This window comes from Oreochromis niloticus, linkage group LG18 (genome assembly GCF_001858045.2).
Source record: "Oreochromis niloticus isolate F11D_XX linkage group LG18, O_niloticus_UMD_NMBU, whole genome shotgun sequence".
Lineage (NCBI taxonomy): Eukaryota > Metazoa > Chordata > Actinopteri > Cichliformes > Cichlidae > Oreochromis > Oreochromis niloticus.
The window spans coordinates 35,941,382-35,968,315 of NC_031982.2; the positions used below are offsets into that span (position 1 = coordinate 35,941,382).

The window sequence follows — 26,934 nt, forward strand, 5'->3', positions numbered from 1 at the left end:
TGCGCTGCTTTTCGGTCTGGTTTCTACCGTTTATGTCAGAACCGGTGCCATCATGGCACCGGATACCGGTACCCATCCCTAGTTACAAAGCTTTCTTCATTATGAATTGGCATACATGTTTTTATTGAACATTTGAAGAACTAGCAAAAAACCCCAGAAACTCTTGTAGAGGACATAAAGTCAGAGATAGAAACGACAAGGAGCAGGTGCATCTAGTACAGGTAGAGCTGCTGCAAAAACCCACAGAGCTCAGCAGCCAGCGCAGCAAATTCTGGATCCTTGGCTTTTAGTTAGCATTAGCAGCACATGCTGCGTCCGATGTGAAAGGACCTTTGTGCTGCGCACTGTGACTCACAGCAATGCTCCCGGGTCAGCCCTGACTTTGTGTTAAACTCATCCTAAAGTAAGAATAGTATTTCTAACCACTGATATACCACAACTTTATCCTTTCAACAGCTGCTGAAAGTTAGGGGACCTAGCTGCTATCAGATATTTATATAGAGATCCTCCATCTTCAAACTGTATTACCCTTCAAAGACCTGCAGTTCAAAAAAGCGCCCCTCCGACAGCCAAACCCATCTGTTCTCTGACTGGATAGTTAAATTTGTGATTGACATGACATTGACCAATCAGATGAAAGGAAGAAAAATAGGGTCAAAATTCATACTTGTAACTTGCAGAGTCTCACACTTATTTTTTTGGCTAAGTCCACATACAAATCTTTTTTACGCACACAAAAATTCTTTTTACACATACAAATCCTGATTTACGAGTACAAAACTGATTTACAAGTACAAAATATTTATGACCACAATTTGAGCCCATACTCTGAGCCTTGACAAGTTTCCAAATAATCATGGCTATACTTGAGTCCTATAAAATGTTTGTCTTAATGTTGTTCCTGCATCCAAATGAGAAGGTGAAATTTTGAGGTTCAGACCTTTTAAAACTTGAATAATCCAGTTCCAATCCAGTTTTATTTATAAAGCACTTTAAAATACCCAGCACAGGAACAAAGTGCTGTACAGAAAATACATTAAAACAATAGAATAACAGAAAACACCAAAGATAAATAAATAAAACACATAATAAATAAAATTAAAACAGCCCTATATTAAAATAAAAAGCAAGATAAAACAGCATCGAATCACCTAAAAACAACTGAAATAAAAATAAAAATAAAATAAAAATAAAATAAAAATAAAAACCAACATCTCACGTGGTGTCAAAGGCCAAGGTAAAGAGATGGGTTTTCAAGAGTGACTTAAAAACAGGTAAAGAACTGGCCTGTCTAATCTCTAAAGGAAGCCCGTTCCACAGTTTTGGAGCTGCTACAGCAAAAGCACGATCTCCTCTAAGTTTACGCCCAGTCCTCGGTACATTCAGGAGCAGCTGATCAGCTGACCTGAGAGAGCGGGTGGGTGTATAAGGCTGTAGCAGCTCAGAGAGATAAGATGGGGCGAGGCCGTGGAGAGCTTTAAAAGCAAATAAAAGAATTTTAAAATGAATCCTAAAAGGAATAGGCAGCCAGTGAAGTGAAGCTAAAACAGGGGAAATGTGCTCAAACTTTCGAGTGCCAGTTAAAAGACGAGCGGCGGCATTTTGCACCCTCTGTAGATGACTAATTGTGATGCACTGACCCCAATATAAAGTGCATTACAGTAATCCAGCCGAGTGCTAACAAAGGCGTGGATCACTGTCTCAAAGTGCTGCCGTGAAAGAATTGGCTTTATTTTTGCCAGCTGCCTGAGGTGAAAGAAGCTAGATTTTACCACTGCCTTAATCTGATTTTCAAACTTCAGATCACAGTCCACTTTGACCCCCAGGTTTGTGACAGTTGGCTTAACATACTGGGCCAAGGAATCTACATACACATTGGGGGTCTCAGTGGGGCTACCAAAAACCATCACCTCTGTCTTTTTATCATTGAATTTTAAAAAGTTAACAGACATCCAAGCCTTAATGTCGTCGAGACACTGAAGTAATGGCTGTGTAAGGTATCTGCCTTTTTTCTTTAAAGGGACATAGATCTGACAGTCATCAGCATAAAAGTGGAGAGCAATGCCGTGCTTTCTCAGTACAGAACCAAGAGGAAGCAGATATAAAGAGAAGAGGAGGGGGCCTAGAACTGAGCCCTGTGGGACACCACACAAGAGAGGAGCGGAGGACAACACATAGTCACCGAGACTGACACAAAAGGTTCGCCCCGCCAAGTAGGACCTAAACCACTCCAGTGTTGTGCCCCTAATGCCCACCCAGTGCTCCAAACGAGAGAATAAAATGGCATGATCCACAGTATCAAACGCAGCTGTCAAATCTAAAAGCACAAGAACAACACAGTCCCCAGCATCAGTTGCTAAAAATATGTCATTAAAAACTTTTAAAAGGGCTGATTCAGTGCTATGAAAGGGTTTAAAACCAGATTGGAAAACCTCTAACACATTTTGCTTTTCCAGGAAGGCCATTATTTGGCTGTAAACTACCTTTTCAAGAATTTTAGAAAGAAAAGGTAGTTGGGAGATAGGCCTGTAATTTGCAAGAACCGTAGGATCAAGAGCAGGTTTTTTAATCAGGGGTTTGACTACTGCATGCTTAAAATCTTTAGGGACAACGCCTGACATCAGACTATGGTTTACCAGCTCAAGAACCAAAGGACCAACTGTAGGTAACACCTCTTTTAAAAGTCAAGGAGGGACAGCATCATTTGGAGACCCTGCAGGCTTAAGACGACCAACAGTCTCCTTTAGAAAGGACAGAGTCACAGGCTCAAAGCTGTCAAAGACAGCAGAGCAGGAAACAGAGACTGAGGGGTCATGAGCACAATGACAGATTTGAGCCCTTGTGGAGGAGACCTTCTCAATAAAAAAGTGTAAAAAATTTTCACAGGCTTCTGATGAGGGCTCGATACAGTCAGTATATGGTGCACTAAGAACAGAGTTAATAGTTTTAAATAAAACACGCGGGTTGTGGCAGTTTGACAAAATAATGTCAGATAAGTGTTTTCTTTTGGCATCTTTTACAGTTCTTTGATATTGACGCCAACAGTCCTTCAGCATCTGGAATGACACTTGTAGTTTGTCCTTTTTCCACTTGCGCTCAGCTCGACGGCAATCGCGTCTGACAGCTCGGGTCATGTCGTTCAGCCAGGGCTCAGATTTAGTTTTAGGCAGCCTGGTTTTTAATGGAGCCACAGTGTCCAAAGCAGTCCGACAGGTGGAATAAAACCATGAGCTCAGTTCCTCAGTCTGGCTGCATAAAAAATCCGGGATCTGACAGATCTGGTCAAAGACTGTTGAAAAGTGTTCAGCAGTGGAGGAGTTAAAAACACGACAGCGCTGAGCAGCAGCGCGAGGTTTAACTGAGGCACAGGCAAGAGGAACTTGAAACATCACAGGACTGTGGTCAGAAAACACAGCATCGCAAATCTCTATGTTAGAAACAGAAAAGCCATGAGATAAAACAAGATCAAGTGTGTGTCCACGTTCACGTGTGGGACCTGTCACACATTGCACCAGATTAAACGAATCAATAAGGTTTAAAAAGGCCTTCGCCATGGGCATATCAGGACAACACACGTGAATATTAAAATCCCCAACAATAAGAACACGATCATATTTTGGCATGAATTCAGCCAAGAAGTCAGCAAAATCACCCACAAAGTCCTTATTGTATTTTGGAGGCCGATAAACCACCGCACACAACACTGTGTGAGAGCAGCCCAACTCAAACACAGACAGTTCAAAGCTGGTGAACGACGGGGTTGATAGCTGCTTACATTTAAAATGACTTTTAAAGATCGTAGCTATTCCTCCTCCTCGGCCCAACATACGCGGGGAATTAAAATAGCAGCAATCACCAGGTAGAAGATCTGAGAAGATGCTGCACTCACCGGCGCTCAGCCACGTCTCGCACACACAGAGAAAATCCAGTCCTCGGGATGTGAAAAAATCCTTCAGAATAAACGTTTTATTCGCTAGGGACCTAGCATTTACCAGGCCAATCCTGGCGGTGAGCGGCGGATCCCCGTCGCTAGCCGTCCTAGAAGCCCGACACAGAGGCCGCAGGTTCCACAGATTCACACCACGCCGGCGGGGACGAGGAGAGCAGGGTTTTCGGGACTGGGACGTCCCATCCAGGCCGAGGACAGGTACCAGCCAGAATAATGCAGAATAAAAGTCATCACAGCTTTTATTACAAGACATTTAAATGATGCGAGCATTGGTCACATTACAGGGAGTGCAGAATTATTAGGCAAGTTGTATTTTTGAGGAATAATTTTATTATTGAACAGGCCCCCTTTGTTGAGGGGCCTAGCAGATGGCGCCAGTGTGTGTGGCTTGCCGTCTGTCTCTGTCAATTTTGTTTTTGTTTGTTTTGTTTTTTACAATTTGTGCCACCCAAATCAACTCGCGACTGGTATATGAACGCCAAAAACTTTTGGATCTTTAATATTTTCTGACTAATCATCAAGGACAAACAATAGGGTATCCACCATCCCTGGCTGATGTTCCTGCTTACCTGCTACGCGGAGCGCTTCCTCCTGCTCTGACGCATCGTCGCAGACGCCGCGGTAAACGTGCTGGTCGTCTAGTGAAGCTTAAAGCTTGACTTACTTTTTCTCTAGAGGCTGCTCCAGTGGATTATAGTCTGTTCCATCGCATCCCAAAGCGTCTCCTGGATCATGTTGCCCCTTGTCTGGTTCCTTTCGTAGGCTCGGGTGGACGTGAGCCTGCTCGCCGGTGTTTTTCACATCTTGGGCGTCGTGGAATAAACTTTGTGAATTTGCGCCCATTAACTTGGGCTTGACAGACAACTTCTGCCCAGACTCCAGTTCAAATGAGGATGGCTTTAATAAATGCCCGGTCCATAGCAAGTAAAACATTTGTCATAAACGATTTCTTTTCTTGGATTGGATCTCCTTTTTGTGACTGAGACATGGATGAAAATTGGTGAGTCTAGCTTAACTTCTGAACTATTGCCCTCCGACTGCTCATTTTTAAATGCTCCAGGGATATCAGGTAGAGGAGGAGGAATATTGACAGTTTTTAAAAATAACTTTAATTGCAAGCAACTCCATGTACCAGTTCCCCCCTCCAATTTTGAACTTTTGATGTTTGAACTGGGATGTTTTCAACCGGTTGGGTGTGCGGTAATCTACCGACCACCGAAGTTTAACAAAGACTTTTTAAATGACTTTTCATGTTTCTTGGCTGACATTGTGCCTAAATATGATCGGATTTTAATAGTTGGTGATTTTAATATTCATCTCTGTTGCTCTGATGGACTGCTTGCTCAGGAGTTTTTAATCTTATTCAGTCTTATAACTTTGTACAGTCTGTACAAGGCCCTACACACCAGCAGGGGCACACTCTTGACCTGGTGTTATCGTGTGGTTTATCTGTTTTTAATTTGGAAATTGGGGATTCCGTGTTTTCTGATCACAAACCTGTTTTATTTGACATTTCTCTTGTGCATGAGTTTAAAGCTCGCGCTCCACCCAGGCGCTGTCGAATTTTTAATTCTTCCACTGCTGCTCTCTTCTCCTCAACTTTTATAGAAAAAAATGCTTTTATTGACCCTGAAATTAGTTTAGGACTTAGTCTGGATGAGCTGCTTTTGCAGTTCCAAGAAACCTGTACTGAGACCCTAAACATTATGGCCCCATTAAAAACCAGGCGCCTTAAATGTATTCCCCAGCCCTGGTTAAATGAAGCCACCCAAGCGGTCAGACGTCAATACAGGAGAGCAAAGCGAAAGTGGAAGAAGGACAAATTGCAGGTTTCTTTTGAAATGTTAAAGGACTGTTGGAAATGCAATCAAAATACAGTGAAAAATGAGAAAAACAGGTGATTGCATCAAATTGTCACAATCCCCGCGCACTTTATAAGACCATCAGTTCTATGTCTGTGAAGGTTCTCAGTCATCCAGGTCATCGTAGTCAAAGGAGTTTGCAAAGAAAAGCGTCTGGACTTCTTTAAGTTGCTTGAAGACGTTTCACCTCTCATCCGAGAAGCTTCTTCAGTTCTAAGGTCAAATGGCCGAGAGTCCCAGATTTAAACCCAGTGGGAGTTTCCCCCCAAGGAGGGACAAAGGACCCCCTAGCTTCTCGGATGAGAGGTGAAACGTCTTCAAGCAACTTAAAGAAGTCCAGACGCTTTTCTTTGCAAACTCCTTTGACCATCAGTTCTATTTTAAATGTCTGCCACCATGGAAGGCTCTGCTAACAGATGTAATCAGTTTCTTTCCTTTTTTGTCCATCAGGTCAGCAATAGTACCTCCTACATATGACCCATTCACGTTAAGTCCCTGTTCAGCTGTCTTATACCAGTTTGAACCCATCTCAATTACACTTCTTAACGAGATGGTTAGACAAATTAAACCTTCTGGTTCTCCCATGGATGTGATCCCTGCATGGCTCTTTAAAGAGGTTTTCCCTTCAATTGGAACCTCAGTCCTTGTTATTATAAATAGCAGTATTACTTCCAGTGTGGTTCCTGATGGTTTTAAACACGCAATTGTTAGCCCTTTATTAAAAAAACCTGACCTTGACTCTTTAGTTTGCTCAAATTTTAGACCTATTTCAAGGCTTTCATTTCTTTCAAAGTTATTAGAAAAAATAGTTTTTACCCAACTGAATGCGTTTTTGATGCTAATGGCATCATGGAACTTTTTCAGTCTGGTTTTAAACATCTACACTCCACTGAAACAGCACTTTTACGTGTTTTTAACGATATATTTTTAGCTACTGATTGTGGAAGTTCCGTGATCCTTGTGCTTTTAGATCTTACTGCAGCGTTTGACACTGTTGACCACAATATTCTTATCTCTCGTTTGGAACACCTTGTTGGCATCAAAGGTGCAGCACTGGATTGGCTTCGCTCATATTTGAGTGGCAGAACGTTTAGTGTTAAAGTTGAAAATTTTGAGTCCACCTCAGCCCCCCTTTCTTGTGGGGTGCCCCAGGGCTCAATCCTTGGCCCTCTTCTTTTTTCATTATACCTGCTCCCTTTGGTGTCTATTTGTAGAAAACATGAAATATCCTTTCACTGCTACGCAGACGACTGCCAAATTTATTTGCCTTTAGCACCAAATGGCCCAGGCTCCATCCAAATCCTTTTGAACTGCCTTGAAGATGTCAAAGCTTGGATGGCTCTGAACTTTTTGAGTTTCAATGAGAGTAAAACAGAGGTGATTGTATTTAGACCTAATAATATTTCATGCAACCCGCTCGTACATTGTGGTTGGCTAGGGTCTTATATTAAGCAGTATGTGACAAACTTGGGAGTCATTATGGACTCAAATTTTAAATTGAACAAACATATTAATTCGGTGTTGCAAAAAAGCTTTTTCCGGCTGAGGCAAATCGCAAAGCTGAAGCCAGTTTTGTCAAGACGTGACATGGAGAAGGTAATACATGCCTTTATTTCAACACGGCTTGACTACTGTAATGCACTTTATGTTGGAGTCAGCCAAGGGTCTCTTGCTCGTCTTCAGCTCCTTCAAAATGCTGCTGCCCGCCTCTTAACTGGTACCCACAGCTATGAACATGTAACACCTATCCTGTCTTCTCTTCATTGGCTTCCTGTTCATCACAGAATTAATTTCAAAGTCCTAACACTGGTTTATAAATGCCTTAATGGTCTTGCTCCCTCATACCTTTCCGAGTTACTTCAGCCTTATATTCCTTCACGGACCCTCAGATAAGCTGACCAGCTGCTGTTGGTTGTCCCAAAATCAAGGCTCAAACGTAGAGGAGAACAACCTTTTTCAATTATGGCCCCAAAACTTTGGGATACGCTGCCTTTAAATATTAGACAGGCATCTTCATTTCCTGTTTTTAAAACGCTTTTGAAAACACACCTTTTTTCAATAGCGTTCAGACTGTCGTGAGTGGATATGTTTTTTTTTAATGTGTTTTATTATGTTTTATGTGAGTGTCAGTGGTTTTATCTTGTGTTTTACACTTCGTTTCTGTACAGCACTTTGGGCAAACCTTTTGTTTGTGTGGACGAGGAATACAGAGTTCGTCACGCAACGTCAAAGGTATGTGCCTCTTTTCACGTCACGCTGTGCGCCACGTTATTGTTTTAATGAGATGAATTGCAGAATGGCAAATAGTCAGATTAACAGTATTTTGTCTCTATCTGCAGGTATTACGCGCTTACATACACACACGCAGTTATTGTCCCTCTATTTAGAAAGGCAGAGGCGTGACGGTGTGATTATTTTACATGTAGTTGTTTTTTCCTGTGTAATAATGGAACATCTTTATGATGAGTGGGACAGTTATAGAAAAACTTTCCCCCCACCATTTGTGCACTCTTCCACCTCACCAGATTACTTCTTGCTACCTGCGAAACGTGCACTAAGCAATTCCAAGAAGAAATCGAGGAAAAGAGGCTGTAGGTCCGGCATCCAGGTACACATCAGACGAGCCTACAGATCGGAGATTTCCCCACTCGTCTGGAGGCGTACCCGGTTTCCGCTACCAGTTACCCTTCCGGATTTGTTTGGAAACACGTACTTGTAGCTACTACAGCGTGGATCCTGCCCATCTAATGCTCTGGATTTTGCCGATTATCTCCCCACCGCTGCGCCCACAAAGCCTGCATCGCACAACCGGTGGTTGGTCCCGCCGGTCCGTAGCACTGCTGGAGACCTCGTGTGCGGTGTTTGCTGTCAGTTCCACTCCGACAAGCTGATGGGAAACCTGCGCTTCCAGTTTTTAATCGGATTGCGCTCCTGAACGCCCGCTCCATCACAAACAAATCCTTCTCTCTGAATGAGCTCTTCACAGAGAAAACCCTGGACTTTCTGTTTCTCACTGATACATGGCAGAGGGATGGCGAGTTTATTCACCTAAACGAACTGCGTCCTGCAGACTGCTCTTACTTGGGTGCCCCCCGTTTAGGTCGCCGTGGTGGAGGACTTGCTGTTGTCTTTAGGGGCAGTTTCACCTGCAGAGCTATGCAAACTGAAAACTATTCCTCTTTTGAGTCGCAAACAGTTAATGCTTTGCCTTATAGAATTCAGCATTTCCATGCTGGGGAAATAGGTTTTGCAGCTGTTTGAGCTAAGATTTTCAAGTTATTCACAAAATGAAAACCTATACTTTGTTTCAGGCGAGAACTCAATTCAAATGCATGTAATAGCGAGAAACGCACTGTCTTGGCGAAATAAAGCGATTTTCATCAACTTCATAAAGACAGCTGTAACTTTTGATAGAAGACTCGGACACAGGTATTTAAGGCTTTGCCTTATAGAATTCGCGAGGAAGACTGCGGCGGCCACTGAGAAGGTCCGGTGGGCGGCCGCGAGGAAGACGGCGGCGGCCACTGAGAAGGTCCGGTGGGCGGCTGCGAGGAAGACGGCGGCGGCCACTGAGAAGGTCCGGTGGGCGGCCGCGAGGACAACGGCGGCGGCCAGAACGTGGCTTGGGCGACGGCATGGCAGCCACAGGACCAGGTGAGGCTAACGCAGAGGCAGAAGCTGGACTGTGCGAAGCCGAGGCTGGACCAGGCGAAGCAGAAGCCGAGGCCGAGGCTGGACCAGGCGACGGCATGGAAGCCGGCCGTGACGCAGCAACAGCTTCGGAGGCTGGGCCAGTAGGCGCGGAGGCCTCTGGCTGGAGACAGGCTGGGCCAGCAGGCGCGGAGGCCTCTGGCTGGAGACAGGCTGGGCCAGCAGGCGCGGAAACCCCTGGCTGAGGAGCGGCCGGGCCAGCGGGTGCGGAAACCCCTGGCTGAGGAGCGGCCGGGCCAGCGGGTGCGGAAACCCCTGGCTGAGGAGCGGCCAGGCCAGCGGGTGCGGAAACCCCTGGCTGAGGAGCAGCCAGGCCAGCGGGTGCGGAAACCCCTGGCTGAGGAGCGGGAGAGCTCACAGCTGGCTCTGGATGCTGTGGCTGCAGCTCCAGGAACTGAACAGGATGGTGGATGAGTGGCTGAACTACAGAAGACTGGACAACAGACTGGACAGGCTGGAGGACGGGCGACTGGGGAACAGGAAAAGACTGGAGAGGACGAGACTGGACTACTGACTGGACTGGGGCAGGCTGGACTGACTGGACTGGGGCAGGCTGGACTGACTGAGCTACAGGAGCAGCCTGGAGTGCAGGAGAGTGATTTGGCTGGACTGGGAGCTGAACAGCAGGTGAGTGATCTGGCTGGACTGGGGGCTGAACAGCAGGCGAGGGAACTGACTGGGCTGGAGGCTGAACAGCAGGCGAGGGAACTGACTGGGCTGGAGGCTGAACAGCAGGCGAGGGAACTGACTGCAGTGGGGATGCTAAGGGATGAATAGAGGTAGGCGAAGCTGACAACGGAGCTGAGGTTGGTGTAGCTGGTGGCTGGGCTATAGACTGAGCTAGTGAGGGAGATAAAGCTACAGCCTGGGCTAGTAGGGCTGGTGCCTGAGCAGGGGACACCTCAGCTAGCCTAACCAGTGATAGTGCGAGGGCGTGAAAGGCTGGATCAGGAGGTGGATGAAGAGGTGAAGTAGCAGGTGGAGAGGCTAGCTCTTCCGAGCCTCTAGGGAGGTCAGGCTGGGTTCTAGCTGCCTTCAGCCTAGGCGCTGGGACAGGCACGGGAGGTGGCTGGACACCAGTCACCCCCACCCGAGAAACAGGAGCGGGTGTGGAGGTAGACTGGGTCGCAGCTGCCCTCCTCCTGGGAGCTGGCACAGGTGTGGGTGTAGGCTGACTGATAGGAGTGGAAATAACGACTGGGTGAGTGACACTGACAGGTCTATCGGGTTTTATTCTGGTCTTTCTGCCACCACTATTTACAGTCTTTGACTGAACGGTCTTTGGGGAAGCAGAGCAGAAGAAATCTTCCCAGTCCACATCATCCTCCAGCAGGGAAACTCCCCATGTATCAGAAATGAGTCTGTTCTTTGTTTTAAGTGAGGAATCAGATGGTGAGTGCAAAAAACAGTCACTGGAGCTCACCATCGGGAGTTGTTCAAAGTAGTCCATATTACGGCGGCGTGAGCGCCGCTTTCCCCGGGAAGAGGAAGCGGGCGGGGTACACAGCTGAGCCTCCGTTGAGCCGAGGTGAGGGGCGTAGGCGCTGTGCCGTGGCGAGGCAGAGAGGCTGGAGAATGAAGCGGCCGGCGGGCAAGCGAGGAGCGGAGTGGCGAGGGAGCGAGCGGCCGAAGCTTGGCCGGTGACGCCTACTCTCCGCGGAGAATGCTCCGATGCAGTGGGGGCAGCAGGCGGAAGAACGCGGCGTCCTCGAGGCCCGCCTAGAGCCAGACGAGTCCCTGCGAAGACGTGCTCTCCCTCAGCGAAGAGCCGCTGTTTTCCCCTAAGCTCCTCCGTCCAGCGAAGGAGCGCTGCCTCCTGCCGCTCAAAAAGTTCCGAGTCCGCTGGGTCCACAACGCGGGGTCGTGTCATTCTGTCAGGATTAGTGTCGTGGACGAGAGAAGGAGGACCCAAACGCTGGACTCACAGGTAGGTGAAGATTGGTGTTTTATTGTCGACGGAGTGAACAAACAGAACAGAGGTAGGAAACGGCTGGCCGGCTGGACGACTGACGGAATGAATGAAAGACTGACTGACAACTGACCGGCTGACCTGACGGAACTGAACAGAGGACAACCTAACAGCGACGTGAACAACATCACAATAACATCAATGACACGACCAGGACTGAAGGGAACAGAGGGCTTAAATACATGACTAACAATGACAACGATTGGAGACAGGTGAGAGCACAGCTGAACTTAGTCTAACTAATGATGCATAGAAGGAACTGGAACATGATACACTAGTAGACAGGCTGGCATAGAAAACATGGATGTGAAAATAAACTGAACATGACAAAACAGAAAACACTGGGTCAACGACCCAGGAAACCTGACAGGATGTACATTTGAGTGATCATAATTGTATCTTCGTTGAACTCAATTTTAGCTCTAAACAAATGCCTGTGAAGTTAAAAACTCATAGACGGATAATAACTGAGACTACTGCTGAGAGGCTCTCCATTATGTTTGACAGTTCTCTACTTTTTATCGGAAACAATGTAAATGCTCTTATTCAGTCTTTTAATAGGGAATGCACATCTATCTTGGATCAAGTGGCACCTATTAAAACAAGCTCGGCTTTACAAAAGAAGACATGCCCTAAACTTAAGGAGAATATGCCGCAAAACAGAACGACTATAGAAGAAAACCAAACTTGACGTACACAGGCTCCATCTTATTCTTTTTTTTCTTTTCATAGTTTATTTGATCTTTTTTAGTTATTTTTATTCTAAGTTATTGTAATCAGGCCAGACTGGACTCGGGGACGGGAAAGAAATACAAGAAGAAAAGTTCAGAAGAAAGGCTCCATCTTCGAGATCTCATGCTCTCCTTAAATGACACGGTGAAAACTGTTAGATCAGAATATTTTTCTAGACTCATATCAAAAAACAAGAGGAATCCCAAGTTTCTTTTTGACAAAATTAGTGCTATTGTCTCCAGATGTGGTACCTTTAGATGTACACTCTAAAGTAGATAGTAATAAACTCCTCAGATTTTTTGTTGATAAGATTAAAGACATAAATGCTAAAATGTCCCTAAAGCTTTCTTGTTCTCCAAGTCAGGCACTCCCTTTGTACTCCTGGTCGACTTTAACAACTGTAACATATGATGAAATAGCAGCCCTGGTGGAAAAAATGAAGCCATCTTCAAGCCCCTCAGATATTATCCCCACTAAGCTTTTTATTTATTATTTATCTCTTCAGACTGGGATGTTCCCCAGCTTTTTTAAACATGCCATTGTGGAACCAATGCTCAAAAAACCCAGCCTGGACCCAACACTACTTCAAAATTTAAGACCTGTCTCCAAACTCCCATTTATGTCAATACTCCTTGAGAAGGCAGTAGCTGTCCACCTTACGCCATACTTGGAGAAATATAACATCCATGACCGTTGTCAAGAGGAGAAATGCTTTACTGCTATTATTGGCTGCTATTTTTATAATCATCATTACCATTTCATGATTGAGAGTGATGTTGCATTCAGATGCATTCAGATGTTCAAATATATTGGTATTATATTAGTCTTTATTACAGGTTCAGTTATAACCACTTTAAACTGTGGAGTTGAATCTATAATTTTAAATGTTTTTCAATGCTCCTATATAATAATCTTAAATGTTTCTGTGTAGACTGCAGGGACAGGAAATACACTCTGTGCCAAAATGGGACAGGAAACACGTCTGCAAGGCATGCTTTGCAGGAAGTGAAACTGAAACCAGAGTTTAACTGCAAGTTAAAGAGCAGGGTGTTTATTATGCATTTATCTTTGATTTAGCGTTGATAAAGCGTTAAGTAGTGTATTAGATTGAAACATTTGTTTTATACATTTTACATGTAAGTCAAGATCATTACACACAGGATGGCCTCAGCCTGGTTGCCTAAGTTGAGGTCAACTAAGGTTCAGAGAGCAGATGCACACTCTGTGCACACACAGACAGACATACACACACCTACAGACACATATAGTGAGAGAGGTCATGACACGTACGCAGTACACAGCACGCACGCGCCCCCGCACGTGCACGCACACACATATTAGATAGATGTTAATTATGTTTTGCTTGCGACTGCAAAGTTGTGCCTGCATGAGTGACATTTTGTGCAGAACGTGGACCTGATGTTCCAGAAGATAAGCCTGGGCAGGATGGAGACAGGAAGCATCTGCCGTCGAGGCGAAGATGATGTTCTGTTTTAAACTATGTTAAAAGTCATTGTGGTTTTGGAGTGACGTATGCTTTGTTTGAGTCTGCCTGGCAACAGGAAGACTGCCAACCCTATAAGACCTTTGTTTGACGATTGTAAGTTTAGTTCGACGCTGAAATCTGCACAGCGGTCGGACTCACACATGTGTTCATTAAAATGCCGTCTAATTTCACCAGGCCGGATCTGTGTTATTTTTAGATTCCTCCTCAACATTTTTTAACCTTAACACCGTTTTCAATCTGGGTTCCGTAAATTGCATTCCACTGAGACAGCACTACTGAAAGTTACTAATGATATTATGATGTCAGCAGACTCTGGAGAATACACAGTCCTAGTCTTGATAGACCTTACCTCAGCCTTTGATACAGTCAACCATACCATCCTGATAAACAGACTGAGAGACCTGGTTGGGATGTCTGGCTCTGTTCTAGACTGGTTTTCATCTTATATATCTGAAAGGAGTTTTGTTGTGTCTGCAAACCAGATCATGTCGGAATCTACAGAATTGTTGTGTGGAGTTCCTCAGGGCTCTGTGCTGGGACCTATTCTGTTTTTAATATACATTCTTCCTTTAAGCCATATAATACAGCAGTTTCCTGAAGTATCTTATCATCTTTTTGCTGATGATATTCAGCTATATTATTCTTTTAAGCCTGCTGAAGCTCATAAGCTCTCCAATCTGATTGACTGTTTAACCAACATTAAACAAAGGTTGAACAATAATTGCTTACAGCTAAACCCGGCCAAAACAGAAACTTTGATTATTGCACCAGGCAGTGCAATACCCGATACTAAACGGCGACTGGTGACTTGGGTTCCTCACAGAAACATCTACTGACCCTGTTTTAAAGTTGCTGCACTGGCTACCAATCAGATTCAAGTTCCATTTTAAAATTCTAATTTTAAATTTTAGAGCATTACAGAGACAGCCCCTCCCCCACATTGCTGATTTGATTCGAACACATACCTCAACTCGTAACCAAAACCTGTTAGTGGTCCCCCACAGTCGTTTTAAAACCTGAGGGGGCCGATCTTTCCAAGCTGTTGCACCCAGACTGTGGAATGCACTTCCCCCATTTCTACGGGGTTTGGACTCAGTGGAGACCTTCAAAAAGCGGCTAAAGACATTTTTATTTCAAAAAGCTTTTAATTAGACCAGGGTATTTATGATGTATTTTATGACTATAATCCAGTTTTGAGATCCCTTCCCAAACGCCTTAATGCCCACTCACATCCTGGGCCATCTGACCTCAGGAAATCACATGATAGGGTGGGGCTACGTTTCACAATGAGCTCACCGAAAACCCTGGCTGATTGTAACCTACATCCATTTTCACACCTTGACTCATGTGATTAGGTAGAGTATCATCAGGGGGTCCATTGTCCCTCTTTGGGGGGATACTCCTACGGGGCTTAAATCTGAGACTCTCCACCATTTAACCCTAGAACTGAAGAAGCTTCTCGGATAAGAGGTGAAACGTCTTCAAGCAAAGAAGTCCAGACGCTTTTCTTTCCAAGCTCTATAGACACCACCAACATTAACGCTTACATTAGAGCCTGTCATTATGTGTTTTGTTTGGGTTTCCAGCAGTAAAAATGAGAGAAACTGTATTAATCCCAGATGGAAACTGAGTGAAAAAAAAAAAAAAAGAAAATTAAAAAGTCGTATTTAAAACTGGGCCGGCCACTCTCATCCATGCAATATGTGACTACATGCTCATCCAACTGAGCTAAACCTACGTCCAACTGCATTTAATCTCCAAAATTGGAGAAGGTAAAGCGAGTGGATAGCCTAACATATGAAACAAGAAATGACAACAGTGCATTCTATTTATTTCAACAAAGTAACTGTATTCAGATTACTATCTACTTAAACGGTAACTGTAAAGGAATACTGAATAAGCTTCTCGGATGAGAGGTCATATTTTGTATTTTAAATACGTAACGCCGGTACATGTATTCCGTTTCAACTCCAACACTACATGCCAATTGTTTCAGTCCAAACATCAAATGTTGACCTAGATATGAAATTCAGAATCAACTGAATCAGTTAAAGAAGTCAGTCCACTGCTTTAATGCACTGACTGCTGCTAGTGTGGCTAAAAGAAAAGAGAAGAAGAGACAGTCATGTTTATATGAACATTAGAGAAACACATCATGGAGCTGAAATATGATCCTGCTTCCTCATTTGGACTCATTCACCTCAGCTGACACATTCAACAGCAGACAGGTTTTTGTAGCAGTCTGTCTCACTGTGGGAGGAGTATGGTACTACATCTTTGGCTCTGGAACTAAACTGTATGTAACAGGTAAGAACAAACATTTTTTTTTTCTTCAGTTGTTTTATTGTAGATAATGAAAATATTTTAAAAGTCAGCTTCTGTTGTTAGAGGTTTTAGATATTAGATTTTCAAATATACAATAAGAGAATTCATCTGCAGTCATTGTTACATAAGAAAAGCTCAATAATCTCTGAAAACATGTTTAAATCTCACTGAACAACTAAAGTTATTCTTTATTTCTGCAAATATTAGTGATGTTACAAATATTTAGGATTTGATCATCTCAGTAATTCTTCATCTGGTGGGTTTTTGAACATAAGATCATGTTTGATGTTAAAATAAGTAGCAGTAAATGCTGAAGAGAGAATTTTTTTTAATAGTGAAAGATGTATTTTGTTAATTGAACTGAGTATTTATTGGAATAATAATACATAAATTGTCAGGGACGTATAAAATGTTTGCAAAATGTGATAAAAAAAATAGGCTAAAATATGACACTGTTCTGACTGAGTCTAGTTTGTTTGATGTGTGAGTCAAAATTTCAAATGACAAGAAAAGCTTGAGAAATGTTTAACAGTAAATGATTATTTGAAAAATACGTACAAATAAACATAATTTTTTAAAATACTTTAGAATTTATAACATAACGTTAGATCTAGTTTTAAAAAGTGATTTCATTCCCATTCATGTTTCTGATTAATTGCACTCAAATGTGTGTAATTATTCATTCACATATATTAAAACATATAATGAAAACAAAAAATAGATGTACAGGTGTTCCAATTATTGCAGGATAAAATACAAGGATTATAACGTCTGAAAAGAATGATGGTATTTATTATAAAATATATAAAAACATATGTTTAGAAAGATAAAAATGCTAATTTCATTGTTGGAATTAAATCATATTGAATTATGTTGTGTTATGTTTAGTGCAGAATAATGTAAAAAAAAGATTAATGTATTTTTGGGAACAAGAATGTGTTTGTTAGAATTTGTGTTTAAGATGGAAAATCAAATTTAAATTGTATAAAGACAAATCTCTATATAGATTTACATTTGAGATAAGTCATATTTTAAAACCAAATAAATATCGAAGATATAAATTTCAAACACATTTAATTCTGTTTTAAAAACATGTTGAGTGTTCCACATGTGAGCCATGATGACATGAGGTGATGACTGTGTTTGATATGAAGCTGAATCCAGTGTATGTAGTGAACTTTGTGCTGTATTGATGAGTAGTTTAGTGATCAGAGTCCATGTAGTTTCCAGGATCAGACTGAATGCAGTGCAGTGCTGGAAGCTGCTGCTGACTGTGTGAATGTGTGTCTGTGCTGCTTGTTGCTGCTGTCAAACTTCAGATGAGCAGGTAGTGAAGCCCGTGGTGAGCGTGTACCCAGCAGCATCCAGAGCCCACCTGGAGGGGAACAGCTCCCTGCTGTGTGTGGCCTCAGCCATGTTTCCTCCTCTGGTCCAGTTCTCCTGGAAAAGACAGAAGAAGAACGGCGGAGAACCGGAGGAGCTGCCCCCTGCTGAGGGAGAGCAGCTGGAGCTCAGAGAGTCGGGACGCACCATTGCCATCAGGATGGTTGATGGGAGTGATTCTGACACATATAAATACAGCTGCTGGGTGAAGCACGAGGGGGGCACAGTGGAGGCCCAAACACAACAAGGTAATGAAGGCTTGGTGGCTGTGTTCAGCAGTGATTCAGCTTCATGTGGAGATGCTGTCAAAGAGAGCAGAGGAGCAGAGGACTGACATTTCTCACTGCAGCTCCAAACATTTGACTCCTTTTCTGTTTCAGAGGTTCCAGCTCCAGCAGCCTCCTGTCCTCCAGAGAGAGAGCCAGCAGACCTGCCAGCTCTGCAGCCAGCTGACTGTAAGATCACCTGCTGCCTCTCTGCATGGACAGCTCCAATGTCCAATGAGGGAGCTGGAACAAGTTTAGGGACTCAGTCTTAAAGTTGCACTAATTGATCAAATCTTCATCCAACAAGCTCTGATAAAGCCACTGTACACTAGCTGCTCAGCACCAAACAGCAGACAGACCATAATATGTCAGAGATCAGTTTGTTAGCTGCTTGTGGAGTTCTTCTGCCCCCAAGTGGACACAAACACTACATCAATTCATCCACTTGAAGAAGAAGCTGTGACTGTTTCTATTTGGACTTTTTCTCCTTGATGTGAGAGGAATAACCCGACTGTCTGTCTGTCTCTTTGTGTCTGTCTGTCCTTCAGTGTCCTTCCAGTCTCAGTGCAGGGTGAAGCTGCTCTGCCTGCTGTACACAGTGCTGATAGTGAAGAGTCTGGTGTACTGCTGTGGACTCTCTCTGCTGATGATCCTCACAAACAAGGGACCGTCCACCAACTGCACACATGCTGACTGACTGTTTTCTGCTCGCCTTTTTCTCACCATCAAATCTCATCAATTCATCTCATTCATCACTTTGATCAGTATCACAAATGTTAGTTATGATGTGTTGTGCTTATTTAGGCTTTTTATTCAATAGTTAGAAGATCATCTGAAATAAATACATCTTTACATGTATTGTTACTCTGAGATAGAATTCTTTTTTTACTTATTGTGACTTTTATTGTAGTAACAAAAATCATCAGGTATATTTTTATCACAAGTTTTCTCTTTTATTTGTTTTTATTTTGGTTGATTTTCAAATGTCAAACAGTGTAGTTGTGTTTGTAAGTGTGAATATTAAAGATTTCAAGATGAAGAATTTGATTCTACTTTCATTGTGTGATAAACAACAACCCGTGTGAGTGAAGCACAAACTGACTGTATCCAAACTTGCTCTCCTGCAGCAGACGGGCTGTGTGGGTTTCTGCTCTGCAGCCTCCACACCGTTAGCTGTGGCTTTTCACTTTAATAACACAATGACAGTTACAAGCATGAACTCTGCTTAAAGAATGATTCCAGGAAGGATCTGTGTTCTTCACCTGTGAGAGAAACAGCTCAAATCCTCAACTCAGAGCTGACAAATGAACTTTAATGGAATCAAAGCAGAGACCATGAAGCCCCTGCAGTCTGCTCAGCTCCCATTTTATTACCTGAGCTGAGTTTTTCATTCTGGATATCACACACGTAAGAACAGATCAAGTCTGAACAGCAAATGTTGGAGAATCATTTTGAAGTGTTGCTAAATGTCATTATTATTACAAAAACTACTGAATGATTCAGAAAATCGTTTCCAAAAAGCAGAAATATCCAAACAAAGTAGAAACAAGGCAACATGAGTCATTCAGATGCAGATAACATATTCTCCTTATTTTGAAGAACACAGTCATGAAATCTTTCTGTGTGTCATTCATTGAGTTGAAGTGCCTAATAGAAGAGGAAAAGCAGAAATAATCAATGATAGCTGAGACATTGAGAACATGGCTGTATGCCTGCTATCATAACAGGAAACAAAGCACACAAACAGCAAACAGACAATAATGTGGTCGCAGCTTGTTGTGTGTTGTTAGGTGTCATTTTTGACTTTGACATTTAATGAAGTCACAAAAATGTGTCCGACTCATTAAAGGAGTCTGTACGTCTCAGTCAGTGCTCTGTATTCATGTGTTCACCTCATTAAACTCACTGAGACACTTTTCTCCTCCAAACTTACAGCACAGCTTCATATTTCACTGACTGATTCTTTGATTACATCCATTAAGGCTCACACAGTGAAATTAGTGCAAACTTACAAATGTGTTGGAACAATTTTGGCCTCCAAACTGAACTTTGAGACAAACAGTGAAGCTGTGAGCAAAAAGAGGCTCCAGTGTGTGTCATGGTGGAGGAAACTGTTGTATTCCCACATTCAAAACATGCTGATCTTATTGGATTTTTCCCTCAGTCTTTTTCCTCCTTTTTCTCTTCATCCAAATGTTCTAGCAGGCTGACTGTGAGTCCCTGTTTAACCTGTACAGCAGAAAGTAACAGCAGTCAGCGGCCTCCACTTGACTTCATGACTTCAACCCCTCGCACAGTCAGTTTCACTTTCTTCCTTCTGTCTTTTAGTCCTAAAATGTAGAACACCACCAGATCAAAATATTTGTGTCCTTCACTCACATCTTCAAATGATACCTTCTATATCAGAGATGATACAAAGGCAACATTTGTCTTATTTCTCTTTCATGAATCAAAAAGTACTTTTGTACTGTTGTGTAAATGTGTATGTAAAGGTGGATGACTGCCTACTGCAAATGAAATCTAACCATGGGTACAAATAAATGAAGCTGAAGCTGACGTAAAACACAGCCCTGTTTTTATTACTGTTTATAGATATTATCATTGATGATCATCATTTTGAATGATTCTTAAAACTGTTGTCAATAAAACAGAACAATTAAAAATGAGATGCTGTGAATATTATTTATTCATTTTGATTTACAAAAACAAAGAAAAGGTGAAAATATTCAAAAAGTTATATAAAGAAGAAAACAACAGATAACAGTGTGTGTTACTAAATTCACAGCAACCTGAATGTGTTTGAGTGTTTCTGCATCATGTGACCCAGATTTTTGGATCTGCTGTCAGATTGAAATGAAGACGATGAAACCACAGCAGCTTCAGCTGAGCTGTCAATCAGCAGCAGCAGTCTTATCTGTGGGCCGCAGGGGCTGATGGGAGCTTTGAGGACCTGTTAGAAACCACGTGGCCCTCGTCTGATCTCACAGCTCGTCCTTGTTTGGCCTCAGCTGCATCAGAGCGCCACTTCTCCCCAGGTTCACCAGAGGAAACACCACTGCACAAAATGCTTTTCCTCCCAGCTGCTGCTCTGTGCTGTCTGTGTTCAGGTGAGTGTTTCCAGCCAATCAGGAGCCAACAAAGTCAACCTGGAACAAACACTGTCACACTAACCTTCATCTATCTGTCTGTGTCTCTACAGCACTGGTTACCATGTCAGCAGAACAACTGATTCAGGAGGATTTAACACTGACCAGGAAAGTTGGAGAAAATGTCTCCTTTAGCTGTGGAGGGACTGAACAGTGTACATACATTTACTGGTACCAGAAGAAAAAAAATGAAACATTCAGAGTGATTTTTGATATTAATAAAAATAATGGTAACATAGATAGAAGTTACTCTTCTCATCCTCAGCTCGATGACTTCTCTGCAATAAATATAAATAAAGGCTGGGCATTAAAGATTAAGCAAGTTAAATCCGATCATTCAGCCACCTACTACTGTAGCTGTGGGTCCCCACAATAATAAATGATCCCTGCAGCCTGAACAAAAACCAACAGATGAACAGATGTCAAACAGTGTTTGTGACAGGAAGAGAGCAGTAAACCACAGCCCAGGTTCACATATTTCACCTCCATCTCAGAGTCACAAAAAAATGAGCTTAGTGTTGATATACTGCTCCGAAAATTAAGATTATTTCATTTAAACAATTATATATTCTGCATTCTAGTATGAGTATTATTTGTTAACTTTAGCAAATAAGCCCTGAAAACAAAACACAGCCTTATGTGACAGGATTGTTATTTAGTCTTCAAGTCCAAGTCTTTTTTCAATCATTCTTGCCTCCTTAAAGTGTTTACAGGTCAACTGTTGTGTATTTTGGGTTATAACAGGACCCGTAGTGGTCATGCACCAGGTGCATGATGGGCAATGCGTTTTTGTTGTTGTTGTACGGACTAGCCATGTGCTGGAAGTTATGCCGCTATAAATAAATACTTTAAGTTACGTTGTGGTCCGAGAATCGTTGTTATACTAGTAACACACAGTGAAGATATAACAAAAAGTGGCGACAAGGACGACTGAACCGGCGCTGCAGTCCGCGACGATACGGAGTTTTGAACTGTTTTTTTTTCCTGCCGATGCCTCGAGCTGACCCAGTGTTAGATGGCGCGGGTGTGAGGACGAGACACCCGCTGTGCGGCGGTGGATGCTGATTTTTTTTTCAGCGAAACGGGGAGGAGTGAGCAGCGGAAAAGACGACAAAGGAAAACTCCGTGAGTGACGCAAAAAAAAAAAAAAAAAAAAAAAAGACGTTACAAAAGGAACAGTTGTGAGGGGAAGAGTGCCATTCAACCAGGAGCCGAGTAATGGCTGGAGTTATTGGCTCAATCGGTCCCTTCGACGAAAGCACGGAGCAATGAAGCTCATATACAGAGCGTTTTGGATATTTCGTTGAGGCTAATGACATACAGGATGATAAATTGGTGCCCATGTTTTTTGAGTGTGATAGGCCCAAAGACTTTTAACCTGCTAAGGAGCCTGCTGCAGCCAGCAAAGCCAGGCAATAAAAGTTTCACAGAGATTGTGGACACACTGACCAAACATTTTTCGCCCAAGCCCCTCGTGATCGCTGAAAGGTTCAGGTTTCACAAGCGAAACCAAGAAGAGGGTGAGTCTGTCACAATGTTCGTTGCATCGTTACGCAAATTAGCTGAACACTGTGAGTTTAAAGATGTTTTAAATGACACATTAAGAGACAGACTCGTGTGTGGATTAAGAAATGAAGCTGCACAGAAGAAATTACTCACGGAAAGTGACTTGACTCTTGAGAAGGCAATTAATATCAGTGTGACCATGGAAATGGCGTCGAAAGAAGCCCATGCTCTGCATGCTACAGACAGAGTACACAAACTTGACAGTGGTAAAGCAAATGCACAAGGACCATGTTTCCGCTGTGGCAAGTTGCTAGTGACTGCTGGTGCAAGGAAATGGATTGCAACAACTGTGGAAAAAAAGGCCATGTAGCACGGGCATGCAGGAACAAAAAGAGCAAGGATAAGGGCTCAAAGACTGGAAATAAAAGGGGCACTGCAAAATTCAAAAAGGAAAGACATGTTCGCACAGTTAAGCTTCATGAGGACAGAGCAAGTGATTCCTCGGATGAAGAAATGTTGTCTGCAATAAATACTGTGCGAATACTGAATGTGGATGAAACCTCAGACGGGTTTTGGGTCAAGCCCAGACTGGAAGGACATGTTGTGAAAATGCAGATTGACACAGGTTCAAAAGCATCATTAGTGTCATATAATGTCTACAGGAAGTGTCTGAAGCACCTTCCACTCAAACCCTCCGACACAGTTTTTAAAGGATATACTGGACATCGAGTGCCTATGAAAGGAATGACAGAGGTGATTGTTCAATGCAATGACCAAACTGCTAAGCTGCCTGTGTATGTTACGCAGAAGAACTGCCCTGCTATAATGGGACGTGTGTGGCTCAAAGCAATCAGACTCAACTGGCAAGAAGTGAGAAAGCTGTCGCATGGTTCCTCTCAGCTGCAGGCCATACTGGGAAAGCACAAAGAGGTTTTTCGTGAGGAACTGGGCAGCATGAAAAAAATTACAGTGAAGCTGCATCTCAAACCTGACAGCAAACCAGTCTTTATGAAGGCTAGACCTGTGCCGTACGCCATTCGGCCCAAGGTTGAGTCTAACTTAGACGCATTGGTCAAGAATGGTGTTCTGGAGCCAGTTACAACCAGCGAGTGGGCCACGCCTATCGTCCCAGTTCCTAAAAAGGACGGAGGAATCCGGATCTGCGGAGACTTCAAGGTATCCGTGAATCCTGTATTAACAGCAGAGCAGTATCCTCTCCCTCTGATTGATGACTTATTTGCTGGCCTGAGTGGGGGAAAAAAGTTCAGCAAAATAGATCTCAACCAGGCTTACCTGCAAATGCACGTTGAAGAGCAGTCACGTGAAATGTTGACTATCAACACACATAAGGGACTTTTCAGATACTGCAGGTTGCCTTTTGGCATCACATCAGCTCCAGCATTGTTTCAGCGAGCGATTGATCAAATCCTGAGCGGATTACCTGGTGTGCAGTGTTACCTGGATGATATCCTGTGTACAGGAGCAGATGATGAAGAACATCTGCGCAACCTGGATGCGACCCTTCAGAGACTGAAGGAATACGGATTGAGAGTCCGTAAGGAGAAATGTGACTTTTTCCAGTCATCTGTGGAATATCTAGGGCACGTGATTGATGCAAATGGACTACACACTGCACCTTCGAAGATCACAGCAATTGTGGATGCACCCCCACCACAAAATGTCAGCCAGTTAAAGTCTTTCTTAGGACTGTTGAACTACTATGGACGGTTCATACCCAACTTGCCATCACTCCTGAAACCACTGCATACTAGGGATGCAACGATACCAATTTTTTCAAACCGATCCGATACCGATACTTGGATCTGAGTACTTGCCGATACCGAGTACAAAAACCGATACTTCTACCACACACAAGTTAAACTTAACCAGTAGTAAAGAAACGACCCCAGACAACTCTTTAACATGCACCAGGTGCATGATGGGCAATGCGTTTTTGTTGTTGTTGTACGGACTAGCCATGTGCTGGAAGTTATGCCGCTATAAATAAATACTTTAAGTTACGTCGTGGTCCGAGAATCGTTGTTATACTAGTAACACACAGTGAAGATATAACATCAACTTTAGAATTTGCTTTTGGAAAACATCTCTCAAGAGCCCTCAGCATATTTTAATATCTATGCTGTATTTTTTGGAATACTGAGTTCATGATTTATTTTACCTAAAGTCTTGTTCATGCTGTTGACCTCTGGGGAGAGTAGAACTTGTTGCAAACAAATTTGGTGTCGCACTCTGAGCCTTGATAATTTTTCAAACAATCATGACTGTGTATGACTCTTGTAAAACATTTGTCCTAATGTTGTTCCTGAATCCAAATGATAAGGTGAACTTTTGAGGTGTTTTTGTATGGAGGGTAGGAGAGTCTATAAACACTGTTTCACATTTCAGAATAACCTATACGAAAATTAAACATTAAACATCTAAAAGGAATTCAAATACAGACGTCAGTTAAAACAAAATGATCTTTCTATTGTTAATGGAAGCTAGCTTGACTCTGCTTGACACTGAGCCATTAGATTCTACAGTCTCTGTCAATTTCATGTCTGCGTTTCCTTATGAAACGCTGAAGATGAGCAGGCTGAGAGGCTGTGAGCTTTTCTGGTTGTTTGTATATTGTGAATAAACCTCAACAGTCTTCCATACCTCAGCAAAGGTGTCACTGTTGTCACTTTTTAAATGTCTTCAGATTTCCTCCATCTTAATCCTGGTATAACTGAGGTTCTTGTTTTCAGCCATAACAGCTTCTCTGAGGAGGTCAGTCATTACACCAGAATCTATCAGTTCAGTTGAAAGATCTCTGTTTTAAACAACTGCTGAAAAACACTTACTTAGCTTTTGGGTTATAGTTCACATTTAATGTGCGTATGGAAACATGTTCGCAGGAGTTTAATATAAGACCATATGTCTGTGAAGGTTCTCAGTCATCCAGGTCATCATTGTCTAAGGAGCTTGGAAAGAAAAGCGTCTGGACTTCTTTAAGTTGCTTGAAGATGTTTCACCTCTCATCCGAGAAGCTTCTTCAGTTCTAGGGTCAAATGGTGGAGAGTCCCAGATTTAAACCCAGTGGGTGTTTCCCCCCAAAGAGGGACAAAGGACCCCCTGATGATCCTCTACCTAATCACATGAGCCAAGGTGTGAAAACGGGTGTGGGTCACAATCAGCCAGGGTTTCAGGTGAGCTCATTGTTAAACCTGGCCCCACCCTATCATGTGATTTCCTGAGCTCAGATGGCCCAGGATGTGAGTGGGCGTTAAGGCGTCTGGGATCTCAAAACTGGATTATAGATGGCAGACAATTGGTGTCGTAAACCACCACCTCTGTTCAAAGATGGTCGCTCACAGTGGACATAGATGGCTTCTTTCACTCTTCTTTCAAACCATCTGTCCTCTCTGTCCAAAATGTGAACACTGGCATCCTTTTTTGAGGATGCCAATGCTGTTTGCTGTTTTGCTTCCACCACGATAAAATCACACTTCATGCACAGCTCTCTCTCTCTGTCTCTCTCTCAGTATACTTCAAGATTAGCAACTTCATTTTAAAAATCCTGCTGCAATGCAAATTAGCTACACCATGCGATGTAAGCACCTCTCTTGGTTGGACAGACACAGGCTGTCTGCCTGGATTTTTCTAGCTCATAGCTTCGCCCTGCTAAGAAGCGAGTGTGCTTGTACAAAGGCCGTTCAGCCTCGGGATTTACACTCGGCTCGACACAGATATATGAAGAATGAAGGGACCCTGCAGCGAAACAGAGAGCGCAACCTCTGAGTGTCTGCCTCTGTACTCAGTCTGACCACCTGTTGAAGGTGGCACTGTTCTTTATTGTGGTTACATCAATATGCATAGGTACTGTTATGAAATCAGTTTCGCCCCGGTTCTTTGATTCGTCGAGGGATCCAGAAATGGCACCGGACCCAGTAGTCATTTTTACAAAATCTTTATTCATCTTCATATAAGCATGCACTTCTAGAAGGGAAGACGAGGCCGGTGTCCCTCTGAAACAATCTTCACCCCTTTGTTAGTTCCAGCCAGCTTTATAGAGGCGGCCCCATCATAAATCCCCCACAGTGTGCTGGAAACTCTGTGTCTGTGTCTATGTGCACGAGCACGTGAGTGCCTGTGTGTGCACGAGAGTGAATGTATGTGCGTACCTGTGTGTATGTGTGAGTGCACGTGAGTGAGTGTGCATGTGAATGTGTGAGTGTAACAGCTTAAACACTGTGTGTGTCTCTGCATACGTGACTCCCTGCCGGCCATAAAACTCCATCTCCCTTCCAGACCACAGTTATAAAGTTACAAATCTTGAGACCCCCACACAGGTATCCTCTGGGGAATTTCCACTCAGCATTAACTCCTCTTTGTCTTACTTTCACAGTTCAACTGGGGGAGGGTCTCCTAAGATCTTCTCCTAAGTTCATGACACAGTCAGGCCTTTATTTATATCCAGGGCAGTGTCAGTGTCTCTACCATAATTCTACATTCTATCTTAACACATTTCTAAACTCTAAAACAAACTAAACATTCCTACATGTCTAAACTCTAAAATAAGCTAAACATTTCTAC

At 43.1% G+C, this 26,934-nt stretch overlaps 2 protein-coding genes across 7 annotated transcripts in view; one reads left to right on the forward strand and one right to left on the reverse strand.

Annotated features, from left to right (window-relative positions):
• LOC106097918 (immunoglobulin lambda-1 light chain) overlaps positions 1 to 18,746 on the forward strand; it is a 104,525-nt gene extending 85,779 nt beyond the window's left edge. For 2 of the 5 annotated variants that reach the window (XM_025900224.1, XM_019347538.2), the window contains 3 exons: positions 17,375 to 17,686; positions 17,819 to 17,893; positions 18,253 to 18,440. In XM_025900224.1, the coding sequence (XP_025756009.1) occupies positions 17,375 to 17,686; positions 17,819 to 17,893; positions 18,253 to 18,401 (536 nt within the window). In that variant the 3' untranslated portion in view covers positions 18,402 to 18,440. Of the gene's footprint in view, positions 1 to 15,883; positions 16,038 to 17,374; positions 17,687 to 17,818; positions 17,894 to 18,252 lie in introns of those variants that run through there. The other 3 variants (XM_019347539.2, XM_025900220.1, XM_025900223.1) reach the window with 3 other exon arrangements.
• LOC100704393 (zinc finger protein OZF) overlaps positions 1 to 26,934 on the reverse strand; it is an 883,579-nt gene that overhangs the window by 415,706 nt on the left and 440,939 nt on the right. The gene's annotated exons all lie outside the window — the stretch shown is intronic.